General features: G+C 42.6%; 1 protein-coding gene across 3 annotated transcripts in view; it reads right to left on the bottom strand.

Annotated features, from left to right (window-relative positions):
* The window catches only part of LOC146784361 (RNA/RNP complex-1-interacting phosphatase-like), a 141,818-nt gene that overhangs the window by 89,283 nt on the left and 36,363 nt on the right, over nt 1-16,172 (bottom strand). For all 3 annotated transcript variants that reach the window (XM_085636199.1, XM_085636198.1, XM_085636197.1), the window contains exons 4-5: nt 10,570-10,693; nt 7,921-7,981 (exon numbers count right to left, since the gene is read on the bottom strand). In XM_085636199.1, coding sequence (XP_085492325.1) covers nt 7,921-7,981; nt 10,570-10,693 — 185 coding nt within the window. The remainder of the gene's footprint in view (nt 1-7,920; nt 7,982-10,569; nt 10,694-16,172) is intronic.

Raw genomic sequence — 16,172 nt, forward strand, 5'->3', positions numbered from 1 at the left:
ATAGGACTCCCAAAATGTCTTGTTTTCTGCACTGGATTAGGAAAATTGCCCAGCTCCTGTAAGAGAGAGACTGGAAGTAACTTAAGACAGAGTCGGTCTCTGCTCTAGGCCAGAGGGGCTGTGCCCACCCACCGTTCCAGGCCTTTAAAAATATTTTCATGTGACTCAAAAAAAAAAAAAAAAAAAAAAAAAAAAAAAGGAGTATCAAACAAAAGCTTCCTATCAAAAGAAAAAGCCTTAATCTATCTGGGAATAACAACATTCGAAAGAGAAATAACTACAGGAGCATGATCCGATAGTAGTCTAGGGAAAATTTGGATTTGAGTACAGAAGGCCCAGGCTACAGGAATAAGAAAATAATCCAATCGAAATAATTTATTGTGAGGTGAGGAAAAAAACGTATATCCAGGATCTTGTGGATATACGGAATTCCACACATCTGCCAACCCATGATCACCCATCAGATTCCTTAATGCCTGGAAAACCTTAGGCTTACGACCCCTATATACCGGAGAAGAGGAGCTCGCCCAGTCACCATCCAAATGAATATTAAGATCTCCACAAAGTATTAACGGTGAGGGCCATAGAGCGAGTTCCCCATTCAGGTAATCAAAAACATTTGCCTCATCCAAGTTAGACCCATACACAGTGCACAAAGTAAACCGTATCTCTCCCACAGAGCATTCAAGAATTTCCCAGCGACCATGTATGTCTACCAGAGAGCGCTCTGACTTAACTAGAGAGGGTCGTGCTAATATAGCAACTCCTCGCGTCGTATCCGATTGTTTAGAGGCAGCAAGTGTAACATATCCTAGGTCAGCCAGCTTCTGCCTGTGGGACCAAGAAATGTGTTTCCTGAATGCACATAATATCAGGATTAATGATTTTTAATTCAGCCTGCATCTTCTTCCGTTTGTCATAATTGAGGCCACAGACATACGTACCAATTTTTATCCTCATATTAGCTATTTACCTTCATATATTGAAATCAACATAGAAAAACTCAGTCATAAGTACGACAGATATTAAACAGGAACAAGACAGAAAAAAAGTAGAATATAGATCTAGAATCATTTAGTGGAACATAGTCTTTTTAGTACCCCCGGGTCCCACCCCTTCCTCTTCCCACATCCTCACCCTGCCCAACCACCCTTCGCCCTCCCACCTCCCACCCACCACACCCTCCCTTTATTGAGGCAATAGGACCTGGGTCCCTAACGATGGGAAGCTGGTGACGCTCCCCGCGGTGCCCCCCCCTTAGAAAAAACAGAAAAAAAATCATAAAATTAATCAACATATGCCACTGCACCTTCAGCTACCGGGCCCCAGTGAGTGTAAATATTCTTTAGCCTGGATTTCAGAGTGAAAAAAAAAAAACTTATTCTGGCCCTGGTATACAACCTTTAACTTTGCGGGGTTGAGTAAAAATGCCTCCCCACCCCTTAGCTTGAAAGAGAGGTATCATCTGGCGAAACTGCCACCTGCGCACAACTGTCTTATGACAAAAGTCAGGTCTAACGAAAAAATGGACACCTTTAGCAAATCTCTTCTGATTCGGTCTGGCCAAATCATAAACAGCTTATCGCGCGAGAAAGTTGTTAATTGAAATCAGGATGGCCCGAGAATGGGCAGGTTCATGCCCAGGACGGGCTGTTTGCTATGAAAAGGGAATCGATGAGCTCTCTGTAGTTCAATCTCCCAGTCCCATTGAGAGAGTTCCGGGAAGGCCTCTACAAATAACTGGATGATAAATTGCCTCGTATCTGCCCCCTCTGGAATGCCCAAGACTCGTAAGTTGTTACGCCTCGTCCAGTTTTCAAGTTCAGACAGTTTCCAGGTGACATCTTTCTGTGTCTTTAAATCATCAACCACTCCTTTCTGTGTCATTAGCTCATCCTCCAAAATAGATATACGAGTTTCTGTCTCGCTCACTCGAGTGCCAATCTCGGCGCTTGTCTTATTTATACGTCTAATAGCATTTTGTAATTTACGACAAGCCCCCTGCGTTCTGGCATTCTCAAGTCTGGTCTCGGCCCTATGTGACAACATCGTATCATAAATCATCTCCAACGTAATTGGTTTCGGAGGATCGGAAGAACTGGCTGTGGCAGAAATCCCTTGTGCCCCATCATTACCGGGGACAGATGGCTGTGCAGTGGAAAATGAATAATCCCAAGCCAGATTCTCCACCTGAGGGTCAGAGATGTTATCAGGTAGAATGGAGCCCAAAGGAATCACCTGTCTGCTCAGAGTCTTACTTTTCCGAACTGTACCGCCCGGGGGAGCCAGATTCATATATCCACCCGATAAACAGTCATCGATCTCTCCCTGACTGGCTGACCCGGCCTCATACCCGGCCCAGTCCCGGCTGGTTGTGTCATCATCATCTGAAGTCGTGGATGCATCTGACAAGGAAAAGAAATTATCTAGCGGGTCATTATCCGGGTTGGACCCAGCCCTACCACAAGCGCCGTCCCCCTGAAAAAGCCCAATCTCCAAAGTATCACCTGAGGCCTCTACCGACCTGATAGAGAGAACCTCAGATCCCAGAATGCACCCTGAAGGACCAGCCAGGTCAGCTTGAGAACCAACAGCCAAATCGGTAACACAGCATTTTCACCCCCGCGATCTTGGCCGTGAGGGGTCGTTACAGAGAGATCGACCAGCTTATGCCCTTCCGATGGAGTTCAGGGCAGAATCCGAGGCTTGCAACATCCCAGTATCAGCAGGTTTAGATTTTAGATACAATCTGTACCATATTTTTAACTGAGCGTTTCACAAATAACGGTGCTGTGTGCCTTATCGTGGCCGTTGCAGTGGAAGCAGAGGGGATCTTACCTGCAAAAATCTTCGTGTTAGGTGCAGAATCAGCGACAGGACCAGGGCCAGTATCCGTGGGCATCATTTTCACCAATCCCGCAGGTGTAGACTCTGTACCTGTTGTGAGCTGACCGCTACGGAGCTTGGAGCTCCTTGCTGAAATCTTGATGGCTGGCTTGGGCGGCATTCTACCGGCAGGCAGAGGGGATTTACCAGCAGTCAAAAAAGTGGAAGAAAAAAAGAAACGCTGAGCTCCGCAGCAGAGAGCTCCGAGACGCCAGGTGCCTCTGCGCGTCAAAGTCAGGAAGGACGCCACTGTGAGTACTATCATCGCCGGGAGCTTCAGACAGCAAATTCCGCTTTCAGAGCAGTTATTTAAAAACTTCTCGGATACAGCAGCCTCCGGGATCTAATCAATATCGTGGCATACGAAAAGGAGGAATCAAGCGCAGGGAGCGTTCAGATCCAGCTCACGCAGCCAAAGCGTCGGCCGCCATCTTTCCACCTCGGTGTCGAAATGGATCCCAAACTTTTCTCAACTTAACCTAGGCACAGCCGGCCCTGCGGTAGTGTGGGATTCTTTTAAGGCATGTTTTAGGGTGAGGTTCTCAGCTATGGTCTTCATGCACAAAGATTACGTAAACAGAATATGCTACAACTGCTTACCCAATTGAGGAATGCTGAATTAGATCTTTCTGTTCAACTGCGGGCAGCGGTTGATCCTAAGGATAGTCTTGATAAATTGGCATGTTGTAAGGCAAATATTAATCGTGTATGGGCCCAGGAGATCGCGCTTAAACATCATCTCTATAGGAGGCAACTTTGAGTTTGGGGAATCATGAGGGAGATATTTAGCCCAAAGAATACGCGCGAAAAATCAAGCATAAAAAATTAATTCTATCTATAACGATCAAGATATACTAATCCACGAACCCCAGGCTATTATGAAAGTATTCCAGCATTTTTATTCTGATTTATATAGCCAGCCGGATATTGGAGATCTTCCTCTTGATCTTGGGCTACCTGCATTAGAATGGGAAAAGCTCGATCCTGCAGATACTGAGAGATTAGATATGCCATTTTCTAGTGAAGAAATTGAACAAGTACTTTTCAAATTGCCTTCTGGCAAGGCGGCTGGACCAGATTCTCTCCCGACGGAGATTTATAAAAGGTCTTTTTTTCGGAATTGCGTGAGGATCTGCTGAATACTTTTCAGGCGGCTAGGATCGGATTCTCCCCCCCGTTCATGGGATGAAGCACATGTAGTTATATTTCCCAAGAAGGGGAAGCCTCCTGATCAACCAGGATCTTATCGTCCGATCTCCTAGATTAATTGTGACGGCAAACTGTATGCCAAACTTTTGGCAAATCAAGTGTCCCCGCTCGTTGCTGGACTGGTATCGCCGCAGCAGCATGGCTTTGTACCGGGCCGGGGCACAGTTGACCATATTAACAGGGTCATTGCTCTTCGACGTCGCGCAGGTCGAGTCCAGGTTTCTGGGTTTCATCCTGCTCGACGCCGAGAAGGCATTTGACCGGGTTTCATGGGGCTTCCTATGGGAGATAATGGTACGGTCGGGGTTTGGTTCCGGCTTTATCCGCGCCCTTCAGGTTTTCTATCAGGCCCCTACGGCTAAGATATGCGCAATGGGCATTAAATCGGAGGGGGTTCAGATCAGCAGGGGGACCCACCAAGGCTGTCCCTGCTCCCCACTTCTTTTTGCATTTTATATCAATCCATTTATTAAAATGCTAGATCTTAATTCACAAATTCCCCCTTTTATAGCTCAGGACACGCAGTTTAGCGTCCTCGCCTACGCGGACGATATAGCCGTGGTTACGTCAGATTTAAACATCGCTTTGCCCGTCATAGAACATCTAGCGGAGTGTTTTGGCGGATATTCTGGGTATAGGTTCAACACTGCCAAGACACACTGCTTATGTACGGACCGAGCTATAGTGTTGGATCCCAGGCTAGTGGAGGAAGTGGTTTATTTAGGCATCAAGATCAGACCCAATTTGGATGATGTGATTACGGTTAACTGGAAGGATATTTTGGATAAAACCAAATCTGCCTTGGACTCTTGGCAGAGCCTTCACCTCACTCTTGTTGGTAGATCTAATTTGTTAAAAATGATTATTTTACCTAGAGTACTTTATTTTTCGAGCTGTTCCTCTTTTGGTTCCTAAACTTCAGATTCGCCAACTTCAGTCAGTATGCGAAAAATATCTTTGGGCCCCTGGGAAGATTCGCAGAGCTTCACGCTTGATGACGTTACCATCTGCCCGAGGAGGGTGGGGAATCCCGGATTTTGCATTATATCAGATCTCGTGCTTACTCCTCAATATGCGTATTCTTCTTACGGGTGAGGAAGTTGGTAATCTGGCAGAAGTTCCATCGATCTACCAAATTGCGCTTGGCTAGTTTGCTAAAAACTGCCTGATATCCGAGGTCGATGGTAGATATTATAAACGTACTGTGTTTAAAATTATTATTTCTGCCTTTACTGTTTGGAAAACTGTTAAAAAATGTGCCATATTCCTAAATATACAGTATATACTCCTCTTACTGCATCACACCTTCTACCCCTCCATTTTTTGTGATTCAGTTATGCGTTACTGGTATTCCAAAGGGATCACATGTCTAGGGGATTTTGTTTCAGGGGAGGGCGAATGTCTTTCTTTTGATGCACTTAGACAGAAATTTGACTTATCTAATAATCAATTTTTTTTTAATTTCTTCAGATTCGTGATTTTCTTCATAAACATACTACTCAACTTACCTCTATTCGCATCATTGATGTTGTCAGATCTCAATTGCGAATAGGATCAATTTATTATGTGCTGTTAGAATTTAGACCAGACGATCTTGATAAAACAAATAAGTGGAGACACCGGCTTTCATCTTCGTCTATTAGTATCAAAGATTCCATCAAGATTGCCCATATGGTTTTCCATTCTGCCTCATTAAAGGCCCAGCATTATAAAACCATGTTTAATTTATACCGCACTCCTGCGGTGATGATGAAATGGGGCAGCTCTTCTCAATTTTTTAATTCTGGGGAATGTTTTCGCTGTAGAGCATGTAATGCAGATATAGTACATTTTTATTTTCTTGTCCTTCTTTGCTACCTCTTTTCAATCAAATCAGAAGTTTTCTGTTCTTGGCAAACCCATTTCAATGTCTTAGAGTATGATCTTATTAGGGATAGGTGGGGATCTTACTCAGGGGCAACCTCTTTTTGAATTTCGTTACTTTCTCTTCATTATAGCTGCAGTAACATGATTATCAATAGCTACAGCCTGGCTGCAACCTCAGGCTCCGAGTTTTGATTTGTGGCACGCCAAATTTTTTAACTTGTATAATTTGGAAACTAGTATGTATTCGCTTAAAAAATCACGTAAAATGAAATTTGGCCTTGCTATCTGGCATCCGCTAAAGGATTATTTCACTGATTAATTTTCTTTTGTTCAGCTATTTGTGATGAGCCTTAAATAGATTTCTTTCCTATACTGGTTTTTATTATTATTTATTAATCCTTATGTACTTATTATATATATCACGTTAAAAAAAAATATATATGTATTGGTATGCTTTTATTTCAATTGTTTGTTATCTGCTTCTTTTTGTGGAACATTAATAAAAAAAATATATATATATTTTCATTTTGTTTACTGCGATTTTTTTTTAAATCAGGTTAAAAACGATAGTGGTTGCCATGGTTAGCAATGCTGTGTATCTAAACTTCTTGAAAGCCCCATGGAAAAACCCTCATACTTCGCAATACAGGTTGGTTTTTCTTACTTATCACTCTCAAATTTTACCAGCCACCACTGAATTAAAGAGCCAGTCAATGCAAAACATTGTTTTACACCCAAAGTATGAAAAAAATAGTTATGAATGCTCAAATAACGCTTTTAGAATTTGTAAGAAGATTAAAATAATGAAAAAGGTAAGTGTGCAAGAATGATTTTTTACCAAAATGACGTCCATAATACTTTAAAGTGGAATTTTTTTAATTTAAGATTATATATTTGTTGTGCTGAATAATGGGAAGATCCAAGAGCTAACAAACATTACTGTGTGGGATTAAGACCATCCTTAGTTAAGAGTGTGCTTGGTTAGAGTCCTGAATTTTTGTGGAATATTGTCAGTTTGATAATTTCACTACTTATCTACATAGGAAAAGCACCACGTTTATGGAAGGGGGTAGTGTAAAGGGTAGCACCCTCCGATATTTAATGATGGGTAAATTTTTTCATTGTACATTAAAAATACAGACATCATATCGCTTCCTTGTATGCCAATGTTATATTGGGCTGTCATGTTTTTGACAAAGAAACAGAAGTTTGTGGTTTGATCTATCTGTAGTTTCTACACATTACATAAGTTTAATAGGACCTTTGACACATTTTTAATGAAAAGTAACAAGCATCTAGTTTTTCAATCCTTCATATAAACTTGACCTTGAGTTTAATTATTTTGAAAAAAAACTTTTTTCTTCTTAATTGTAATTCCCCTGGATGCCAAGTTTACAGTCAGAATAAATTACTAGATGGAGAAACCCTTGTGAGAACCAAATAGACAGAGGATGTCAGAGGCAGAGGTTTGGATATAAACCAGGGCAACCATGGCAGAGATCTGTCATTTTATATGACAGAGAGATAGTAGGGGCCACAGCTGAGACATTCAAAATCAAAGAGGCCTCTGTTGTACTTAAGGTTTTCTATACGAAAGTGCACAACTTACAGAATAGTTTCTTAATGAAAGAATGAACAAACAGGTCTTTGTAAATTACAATTTAGGGAGAACAGACGTGGCAGCTAGGCTCATCCACATGTACAAGTAAAACAAAGCAAGTGGAGACCATCAACAAAAGAGAGAGAGAGATATTTTCAAAGTGCATCAAGAGTGTAAAAACACTGGAAGGAATAACTTACACCCATTAAAGCAGAAAGCCAGTATAGATGGGGACACTACATAAACAGGGTGACATCAGCCAGTGCTCGTTTACATCCAATTAACATGCAGTGTGGCACTCCAACAACACATCGCGATATGGCACCCCTTATCAAGCAGCTCACCCCCAGGTATCTTACCTGCATACAAGGTAGCCAGTCCTGTTTAAGCCGTGGGTACAGTGGACACCGATGAGTTTATCTGCAAACCAGAAGGGACAAATTTTAAAGAGATGTGAAGATTCAGTGTCACCCAAGTACAGAGCCAAAGGACCACCTTAGGAAAACCTACTAACGGTCATGCTCGGAATGTTGAATATGCTTAATCAAGGAGGTGGTCTAATGGAGGTCCCCTTATCTCTGCTCACAATGCCTTCACCTCTGTCTCTATCAGAGTTGCCTTGTGTTTGATCACTGCCCTGTACTAAATCTAGGTCGGTCAGTTCTCGGTCTGCACCCAAGTGCTGCTGATCATAAGCTGTGGTCCAAAAGACCATGATTACAAGGTAAATCTTACTTTTCCACTACAACAACAAATAGAAGTGAAATGAATGTAAGAAAAAAATATAAAGTCTTTATTCAGTTACATCTTCGTAAAAGCAGCAGACATGTAACTAGTTGAGATGTTTACACAGGATATTTTTTTCTTTTCTTCGAATAGCATGCATGGTTTTTGCTATCCTCCGCTAGTGAATCGTACTGCCAATCTATAAGAGGTTACAGTGACACAACCAACGTACCTTTAAGGTTGATGAATAATCCATTTTAAAATTTACACCTAATCGCGCCAACAATTCCTTATATTTAACTGAAAAGGGCAGATGTAGCATATACTCCATTTAGAAGTAGCAAATATCAATTCTTAGTGTGAATTGTTTAAAATATATGGCTTGTTGAATCTTCTCATGGATTAGGTGCTAGTGCAAAGTGAGACAGTTCTGCTGCATTTTCTTCTGTAGAGAAGGATGTAGCCTTACGGCTAGAGCGGTCGACCTCGAAGCTGGGGAACCGGGTTTGAGTCTCAGCAACGTCGCTCACCATCCTGTGAATCTGGGCAAACCACATAATTTCCCCGTGCCTCACAAAAGGAATGTGTCCTCATGTAACGAGACTGGTGCTCATGTAAAGCACTCTGATACCCAAAGTCTCTGGTCTAGTTCGCTCTATATCAAACTAAAAAAATAGACATTCAGCAATAAGCTGATGTTTTTTGATTATATCAACTTGCTATGTTGATTACCATATTGTGTCAAACAACTCAAATTACTCTTTCTTGGATTTGATGTTATTTTCATTAGTAACAGTATTATTGAACAGGATACTGCTCTCTTTATCCACTGGTTTGCCACCTGCCAAATGTTTTCTGCTGAATAGCCCTTTGATCAAAATTCAGTGTCATACTCTTAGCAATCCTGGCATATTCTTCATTATTGGAGATACAGCTTTCATTACACATAAATTCTGCATAAGGGATACAGTCAATAGTCTGTCTTGATGACAGCTATACGCATAAAGAATAGAGCTGCTGAAGTCTTTGGTAAAACATTGTGTTAACCATATTATTAACACCAATATGAAGATCCAAAAATTCTATCCATACTGGGCTTTCAGAATGGTGACATTTTAGACATCTGATTCTAGTTCAAATTAACTATGTGTGAGGACTAAGCATGCTGCAATAGTTTAGTTGGATTTATTTGTGGGATCTGTTTTCTCTCCATGCCGCAAGGTCCTATCTTATATACCAAACATGTTTCACCAATGAAGTTCAGATACACTTCTCATACTCAGCTGGACTCTTCTCTGTACTCCAATCCACTGAAGTAGTTCATCACAATCAATGGACACAGCTGTCCTCTCCCTGGCGCTGAAAATCAACCATGATGTGAGTGTTGAGTGTTCTACACCAAAGCTGGTTTACTCACTGTTCTAGCTCTTCTACCATGTACTATGCCCAAAGGAACCCTATGTTTGGGTGCTGAGCATGGGGTACAAATGTTAGTTCTGTTACTGGCCATACACATATTTTGCCTTTCTAAGGTAACCTGTCCTCCTCTATGAGCATACTGAATGATCTGCAATAATGCGCATTCAATATAGTACTGGCATTGAGACTTAAACAGTAAGGATATTGGCTCCGTTACATTTCTCAGATTCTTCTGCCTTCCTCAGAATTTCCAGTGTTTTTCTAAATGATTTTGCAAAATGATTGCGTGCTTCTACATTCTTTTCTGTGGAGGGGGAGGGAGAGACATGGAGCGAGTGAGTGTACAAATAAGATAGTGCAAGAGTAACCTGCTGTACTAATGTTGAGTCTTTAACAGTTTTCTGATTTGCTCATGTGCCAAGTACTTACTGAACGTGGTTTATTAACCCAGGTTCGTGTTTTAGTTCTGATCAACTACTGCCGGTCTCCGAGTGATTTTGTGCAGGTGTTCAAAAGAATTTACAATAGCTGGTTCTACAATCCTTGGCTTCAGTGCCTCAACTGGTGTCGAAAATCAGACTTTGTGTATGTGGAATGTGATCGGCTCATGGCAGAGTTACATTCAACTTCCCCCCTCCCTCCCCCACCCGACTGTTGTGCAGAACATGAATTCCCCCAAAAAAAAAAAAACATGTCAAGTAGAGGCAATGTAGATGGAGCAAGTGGTTACAGGGAATACAAAATAGCATTGCAAAGGCTGTCAAGCATTTACTCAGCCAGTCAAAACGAGATATAACACGGTGGGGCACATTGGGACAATCTACACAAAATAAAAATCAATAGTACCCAAAAAAATTACTCACCATTGTCTGAATTTTCACTCAGAAACTGTGTCACAATACTTTTGAACTGTTGAATAGTTGGGGCATCTGGGATTGCGTGACCAGCTGTATAAATCTTTGAGTAAGCCAGGGTTGTTGGCAGTGCCTATTGTACAAAAAGGTAACAATCCATTGGTCAGTCACACAACACCATAAAAACACCAGTTGAAACGACTACCCTCCTGCTTCGGACTTTAGATTTAATGCAAGAAATATCAGCGAAGAGACCGTGCTGCATAAATCAAATTTACTGTTTTGAAGAGGTTTTAAAAAGGGATTTGGTGCCTGAAGCACAACAACTTTTTAACAATGCAACATGTACAATTACCTTGTGCACAGAAACGACTGTTTAAATGAAGGCCCAGTATAATCATGTTTCCTTCCAAATTAAATTACTCCATAGGTATAGCTAGGGATTGTCAATCTACTTCTGTATGTGCAATTTGTTTAACAAATAGGGCCTTTGCCATACAATTCTAACATTCATAAACCTACATATGAGAAATAAGGTTTTGGATATATGGAATATATTACAACTAACCCAGAACAGCAGTTCAATGGGTTGAGTGAATGCTGCAAAGGTTTGGTAAGCCTTTTGATGTCCAAAGAACAATAAAATGAGTACCATAGAGTAGAGTAATAATCCCACTTGGTATTTTCACCACCACGTGATTGATAGAGAGATAGTAACCACTATTTTTCAAACCATTTGATGTGTGCTGGCTAATGCAAACGGGGGTTGCACAAAAGTCAGGTATGCTGTAGAGCAGTGCGGCTGAACATAGGTGCCACTATTCACCAGGTATTGAGGATATCCACATAGAAGATAGATATAGATGTACACACTATTTGCAGTGTATATACTGAAAATCTGGTATTCTCTGTACACTATCCAAATGATGACAATTTGGTCACTGCAAACTTTGAATGTAGGGCTCTGATGGCTGGTGGCGGAGATTTGTGAGTTTAAGAAATTTAGTACATCTATTTATATCCTTCTAAAACGAAGGATGGTATAACACTGCTCACTCTGGGCCAGATGCACATAGCTCTTTTTGTAGGAGCAAAGCCAGAAATTTACAACTGAAAAAGGCAGCTGCAGAATTACAAAAGCACTTGTACAAGTCATAATGGGGCTTTAGCGATCCTTTCAGATTCGGAAATAGGAGAAAGCGTAATACGGGCAACACAGACACACACACACACACACATTTTGTGACTCAGAAAGGAAAGTATTAACGGTCACCAACTGTTGTGGTACACTATTGAACAGTCACTGTTGTGCTGTTTAAACACAATTTTATATATAAAAAAGTGTTCAAGAGTTAGTAGTTTTTAAGGCATACAAACCAATCAGCCATGCATTTGACTGAAAACCCCACGCTAAAAATCATTTTATAGCTGAAAGGAAAAATAGTGCTCATACGAGAGTGAAAACTGCCTATTGCACTTTAAGAATTGCACACTGGCCCAGTCCATAATGCCCTGCAGAATAAGTCAGTTCGTTTTTACTCTTTCACATAGCTAGGATTCCCAAACTTTCTCAGAAGCTACTTTAAAGTTTATTTTTAGGTTTCAATATTTTCATGGTCAAAAACAAATGGCCTGGCAGTCAAATACAAATCAGCCACCGCGAGCAGTGGCGATCCACCCATCGGGTGCTATGGTGCTGGCTTGCGAATGCTTTGCTACTTCCCTCTCTAACTAGACTGCTTGACCTTACAGGTGTTACCGGAAAACAAATGTCACGGATAGTTTAGTCATGTGTGGCAGCTGATGGAGCAGAGGGTTCAAACTGCTGGCTTCACTGGCACTGCGCAGGTAAGAAGAGAGTGATTGCTCACAGCCCCGCCTCACACATTCACAACACATAGCTGACACCTGCAATAGCCACAGGGAGCCCAGTGTGAGCCATAGCAGAGTTTCAGGACTTGTCAATCAGGCACCCTTGAGCCCCATGAAAAGCCAGGATTGATAAGGAGGTCCCGCCTCTAAGTGTATCCTGGCTGCTCATTTGTCAGAAGCTTGGGAACCTGCCTTGTACAAGGGAAAGGTTCCAATCGGTGTAGCTTCCGCTTGTTTTTTCTAGAATGCAGAGCAGTTTCCACCAGGTTAGTCGAGGTGCAGCACTGGGAAATTACAATAAATGCTGCATATTAACACTTTTTCTTGTGTGGTCTCGGCAATATTCTAGGTAGAGCTATTGGTATTGATCACTATTTTTTTTATGCACTTCGACAGCCACAATTGTATATCTATCAGCCGGCACTAAGACAGGAGAGGCCCCGGCAGCGCTGGACGTCACCTCGCGTCGGGTGCTGAGAGAAAGGCCTGCGAGCTCCGGAGCACATCAAGAAGGTGCGGCCCCACTTATGTCCATCGCGCTCCCGCACAGTCACGGATTCTCCTGCGGCGGCCCCAGAAGAGGCGGAGGCCAGCGGGTAAGCCGGCACAGCTGGGTGCATTACCAGTGGCTCACACAGCTTACTCGTTGGAAAAGCCTGCACTAGAGTGTGTGTACTCCTCCCTGGGCGATTGGCTAACAACGCCCTCTTCGCACGTCTCGCCCCTCAATCTCGCCCGGGTGCTGGATGCCTTGTTCGAACTATGCCCGCGGCTGGCGGAGAAAGCTCTTTGTTGCGGCGACCCTGAAAAAGGCGAAATGCAACATTCCCGCTCAGTGCCATGCTCGACTTGTGGCGAGCAGGTGACGCTCGCGCTCCACGTTAGTGATTCCTGGCCCGAAATATTTAGCCAACACAACTGTGGCTACTCTGGTTTCGTAGAGACAAAACCCCCCGAAAGAATGCTGCGCCGGTGGCCTTGTTAGCCCGGTTAACGGCGAGGTAGGCTCAATCGTTTCATCCCCTGCTTGTCACGTTCCTATAGTATCCGGTGCAAACGTCTGAGGCGGCACCGCCCCGACAGGGCCCGCTGTTGCTGAATCTCGTCCCGCGGTGCTTTTTTGTCTCGAGCAGATAGGGGCGTGGGCTCGACGTTCAGGCGAGGGGGCTCCTTTTGTGGTGGGGGCTTGCTGCTTAACATATGGTTCGTGCCCCTCTTTGATAAAGATAAGCCAAACAAGGACTCCAGTGACAAAAAAAAAAAAAACAGGGGCAGGCAAACGTTCTCACACCGAAGCACTGGCAGAAAGACGGGCGTGCACAGAGGCACGTGCGCACGTACACGGAGACTAACTGAAAGTCAAGCTTGTACAGTCAGATACACTCAGAGACAGACACCAGCACAACAACACGGCGCCCAACGGATGGATCGTCACGGGCAGACGACAGCAGAAAAATGGCGGATGGGAGCTTCGATACTTTTTCGGATTGGGGGCGTGTTCCTGCTGTTCTAAAGGGGCGTGGCTAAAAAGTGGAAAGAACAGCAAGGAACACGCCCCCGAATCTGAAAAAGACGGAGCCTATTTGGAGGGACGGCTCTCTCCTCCAATGGCTGGCCTCCGTTTAGGAAGCCAGCCAATTGAGGAGAGGCAAAAAGAGAGGCGGGCTAAGGAGCCACTCTCAGAAACATTAAATCTCCGACTTCCGGTTCTGCCTTCGGCAGACCGGACAGTCCTCGACCTAAAAACACATTTGGGGAAGCAGGATCGGAGGTCTTTTGCCCCGTTCAGGTCTCCATCCTTGCACTGGGAGCCAACCACAGAGGGTCAAAAATACCACACTACTTCATAAATACGTCAGAAGCAGGTTGTTTGGGGACACCCTGCAAATGAACAATTAGCAATGCAGCCTGTAAAATACACAGGTCACATTACAATTGCATTACCATTTACAAACCAGTTAGTGTGCAAATTGCACATTTGTTCTGTCTCCCACCGTTTTGTTTTTTACGTAGTTTCCAAGTCAGATAATTTGGTTCTTGAATGCAGCCCAACATTCCACAGGCCCACAAACTGTAGGTCTAACTATGAGCATATGAAACACATTAATTAGAAGAGGGCGATGATTAAGCTTTTACTCCCTATTATATCAGATATATATTTCAGCCTCAAGGTCAATGAGGGGGGGCGGCTTAAGCCGGTAAACTCTACTTTGCAATATACATCCATATCCTGGGACCGTTCTTTTTAATCCACGTCATTCCTGGTTTGGTTCCATGTTCCACTGGTAAAGCGTAGAGGCTTACAAGGTGTCATTTGTGGAAGTACTGTGAAGGGAGCTCCCACAACACTAGGATAAAGGCATAATTGTGGGGCTTTCCCTGCGTCACCGAAATTTCACTCGTTCTTGTCGCTGAATTTCCTACCTGGATTCAGTGCCATCCTTTTTGATCCACTTCTCATTCATTTCCAAGTTGCTGGAGTCCTTTTCTTAGTTGCTCACTTAAGCATTAAATGGTCCGGCCAATTGATAGTCCTTGGGCCATCTGACTTGAGGTCCGTAGTCTGCAAACATCCGGTGCACAAATCACAGTGTGTGCTTTGCTACTGGTAACTATCCACTTACAAGCCAAATAAATCAATACTGTAGCTTTCATGAAAGACTACAGTACCTGGCTCTTAATGCTGTCAAAAGCAAATACATGTTCTTCGACAAAAAGGAAAGAAAAGAAAAATGTCGATATGGGCGACATGTATCCACAATGATCACCCTTACTCTAGGGGATATGGTGAAACCCTATAAATTCAGTGCATCCTTCAGTCATAAGAGCAAACAAATGTGGCAACAAGGTATGGGTAAAGGTTAGCTATGGTTTCACAGTTTGCTGCAGTTAACACAAGTATTTGTATGGACAGTTATTTACAATGCTATTTTAACAGTGAAATAGTACGGATTCTAGGAAATACATTAGCTAACAAGTTACTTTAAAAGATCTTCCTACTCTAGTGCTGAACAACAAGCAGTATGATGGTCTCAAACACAGACTAATGACTGATAAGCAGCCAACATTTAAATAAACCAATTAATGTTGTAGGAAAATAAAAAAGTCAGGCTATTGCCAAGGACAAGGCCCACAACAGAAGTGTTGAACCAAAAAGAGCATTTAATAGCAGTACGGGCTAAGTGCTTTATATGTAGAAAAGTACGCCTGCAGCTTGCACCATCCATTACCCCTGCCAGCATTGCCAATTCCAATACCAACACAACTACTATCACATTCCTACAAAAAATGGCCTGGACAGCAAAAATCTATTTTTATCGTGCATCCAATCAACAATAATGTTGCTATACTCACATTAAAAATACACAACCATAGCTACAATGTGGTGGACTGTTCCCCTCTCTTAACACAGACATACGTTATCAACTACTCAAATTGTGCACACCTTAGTAGCCATGCTACTAGGACAGATGACACTAATATTTTTCATCGGACCTCTTTGCTTGAGAATTGTGCACCTAACAGATAAGGAATTTTAGACTCTGGAAATAAAGGGATTTCCAAATATAGCAATTATGTTGATTACTATTACTAAACTAATTTGAGGGCAAAGCAGTCACCGCAGTATTTCACCAAGATACTTAAAGAAAAAAATGCACTCGTAATTTTGAAAAATGAGCGCCTGCAAAGTGTAACATTGCCAAGTGAACCACTTCTATGTACTTAAAAGTGCATGTGTT

Source organism: Triturus cristatus, chromosome 11 (assembly GCF_964204655.1).
Source record: "Triturus cristatus chromosome 11, aTriCri1.1, whole genome shotgun sequence".
NCBI classification, from domain to species: domain Eukaryota; kingdom Metazoa; phylum Chordata; class Amphibia; order Caudata; family Salamandridae; genus Triturus; species Triturus cristatus.